Here is a 2405-nt window from a genome sequence, read left to right on the forward strand (position 1 = left end):
AAAAAAACCAAAAAAAAAAAAAAGAAAATAAAAAAATTTGTATCAGTCTTTGAAATTTTTGTTGTGTAAATAAAGTTTGAATCTGGATTCAGTTTCACATAAATACAAATTGTGTATGGCACAAGCTTCTAATAGCTTATTTTTGACCCCTTGTTGCACAGGAAATCATCCAGGAGCAAATAACTAGGGTATTGTTGGAACGCTTGATTGTCAATAGACCTCATCCTTGGGGCCTGTTGATCACTTTCATTGAGCTCATCAAGGTAAATGGAAGGGATTTTCAGTAAAATCATCGACAATTGGTGACTTTTTATTCTTTTAGGATAAATTTTCTTGCCATTGTTTATGTGGCCATTGTGTAACTGGTTTGCTTTCGTATCTGCAGAATCCAAGATATAATTTTTGGAATCGATCATTCACAAGGTGTGCACCGGAAATAGAGAAATTGTTTGAATCAGTCTCAAGATCTTGTGGAGGCCCTAAACCTATGGATGAGAGTATGGTTTCTGGTGGTATCTCCGACAACACACACTGAGATTTACCTGGGATGGTGCATTGTAGAATATAGGGTTCTTTGATATCTAATTTGCAATTTGTAAAATGAAATGGCCCTGGTGGTCGTATAACCTGTTGCCTGAATCAGACGAACCATTGGATAATTTTCAAAGATCATGAGCAACATATTCTTTGAGCAAGTGTGAAGAACATCCTGTTTATATCGGGGAAAATATTGACCTCACTTTGTTTCCAAAACTAACCTTAGTGGTGGATTAGATGTTCACAATATTGGGTGCAGAGTCCCAGTCATTTCATTTTCTTACATTGACATAAAGAGTTTTAAGTCTCCCTGAGGACCATGCCTGCTCTACGTAATCTCAGAAATCTGAAATGCTTAAAAATTCCCTTTTAGGAGCCATATTTTGTTGTGATCACATATATAATTTAAGAACTAGGAAAAAAATGTTTATAGAAGTTCATTAATATGAAATTGAAGTTCTTTGGTCCATTTATATAATTGGAGGCTTTACTGCCCCCCTATACCTTCTGTTGGATACGCCTGTGTGACCCTTATTGGTCCCTACACTGATGAAGGCCACAAACCGGACAGCAATCCTTTTCCCTTCAAAATATTTTAAAACTAATTATTCAGTCACATGAGGTACTTGTACAAAAAATTTCACTTCCGTTCTCTTTGTTTTCCTCGCAATCAGACACGGGACCTAAACGTGTTTTCAATTGGCATGCACTAATACCTTGTGATGCACATTGCTGACTTCATAATCGAAGTCCCTGAACTAGAGAAGCATAGATTTAGCTAACTATTTACTGGTTGAAGGACCTTGACATACCTGAAACGGCATCCACCAATTGGAAATCTTGTGCAGACAAAACATGTCTGCTCATTAGGGCATGCGAGGGGGCTTCAGGTTCCCTCATTTATAATTTGACCTCCCATCTCTTAACAAGCAAACAGTAAAAACGAAAAGAAGAAAAGTTGAGATTTTGTGGATAGTAAACCTCACATTTCAAGTCTCATGATAAATTGAGTTGGTTCAAGTGGTAAAATAAAACATTAAAAAAATCGAAAACAGGAAAGCGAACACTGATGTTAGGACTATTGAGAGGGTTCCTGCCAATCAAGGTTTGAAATCTCTAAGTTTTGGCCTAGGTATTTTTCCCTGAGATATTGCTAAAAATTTGAGCCAAAATATCAAAATTTTTGATAACACTAGGTTTCGTCTCCGGGACCAAAACCACCAAAACTTCTGAGATTTCGGCCGAGATTTCTGAGTTCATGAACCAAGCTGCCAATACAGGGAAAAGGGTAATGGACTGAAACTGAATGTGAAAATTGATCATTGATCAATTGAAACCATTCCCTAGATATCCAAGACTCTGAAATTGCGACATCACCCTTTCATGTGTCACAATTAGTTCTATAGTCACAGATACATTGATCTCTCTTTTATTTTCCCTGGCAAGGCACTGTATAACATGAGAGAGAGGAAGTTAGTATTACACTCGTTGGGGTGGGGACCATTGGATCCACACTTAATCAACTAGAAAGGCAAATCTGTGCTGACATGGTCAATCAGATGGTTTTCCTCTTCGCCTGCACTGGTGCAAACATTGCCAACTGGATGAATCACCGACGTACTCGTGATCAAGAATAAATGTTATTGTTCTCTTATTTTGGGTGCATTGATGAATAGTCTCTACATGACTGGTTTACCAAGCCACTTGCCTCTCATCATGCAAGGAATGATTAAGCTACTTGCTTCAATCAAATGCCACAACTCAAGAACAGTATAGAATACCTATACAAATAACTGTTCACAAAGTGAAGACTTAAGCTATTACCGAAGAAGCTTGCTCACAGATTTGGATCATTCCGAGAAAATCAG

General features: G+C 37.6%; 1 protein-coding gene across 1 annotated transcript; it reads left to right on the forward strand.

Moving 5' to 3' along the window:
• Positions 1-161: 161 nt before the first annotated feature.
• LOC122081735 (CCR4-NOT transcription complex subunit 1-like) lies at positions 162-784 on the forward strand (the record flags this gene model as incomplete). The annotated part of the gene is given in 2 exon segments (XM_042648963.1): positions 162-263; positions 386-784. Coding segments are annotated over 2 exon segments (252 nt in total), but the record flags the coding sequence as incomplete, so codon positions are not given.
• Between the last annotated feature and the right edge of the window lie 1621 nt (positions 785-2405).

The sequence above is a fragment of the Macadamia integrifolia genome, chromosome 6 (assembly GCF_013358625.1).
Source record: "Macadamia integrifolia cultivar HAES 741 chromosome 6, SCU_Mint_v3, whole genome shotgun sequence".
In the NCBI taxonomy this organism is placed as follows: domain Eukaryota; kingdom Viridiplantae; phylum Streptophyta; class Magnoliopsida; order Proteales; family Proteaceae; genus Macadamia; species Macadamia integrifolia.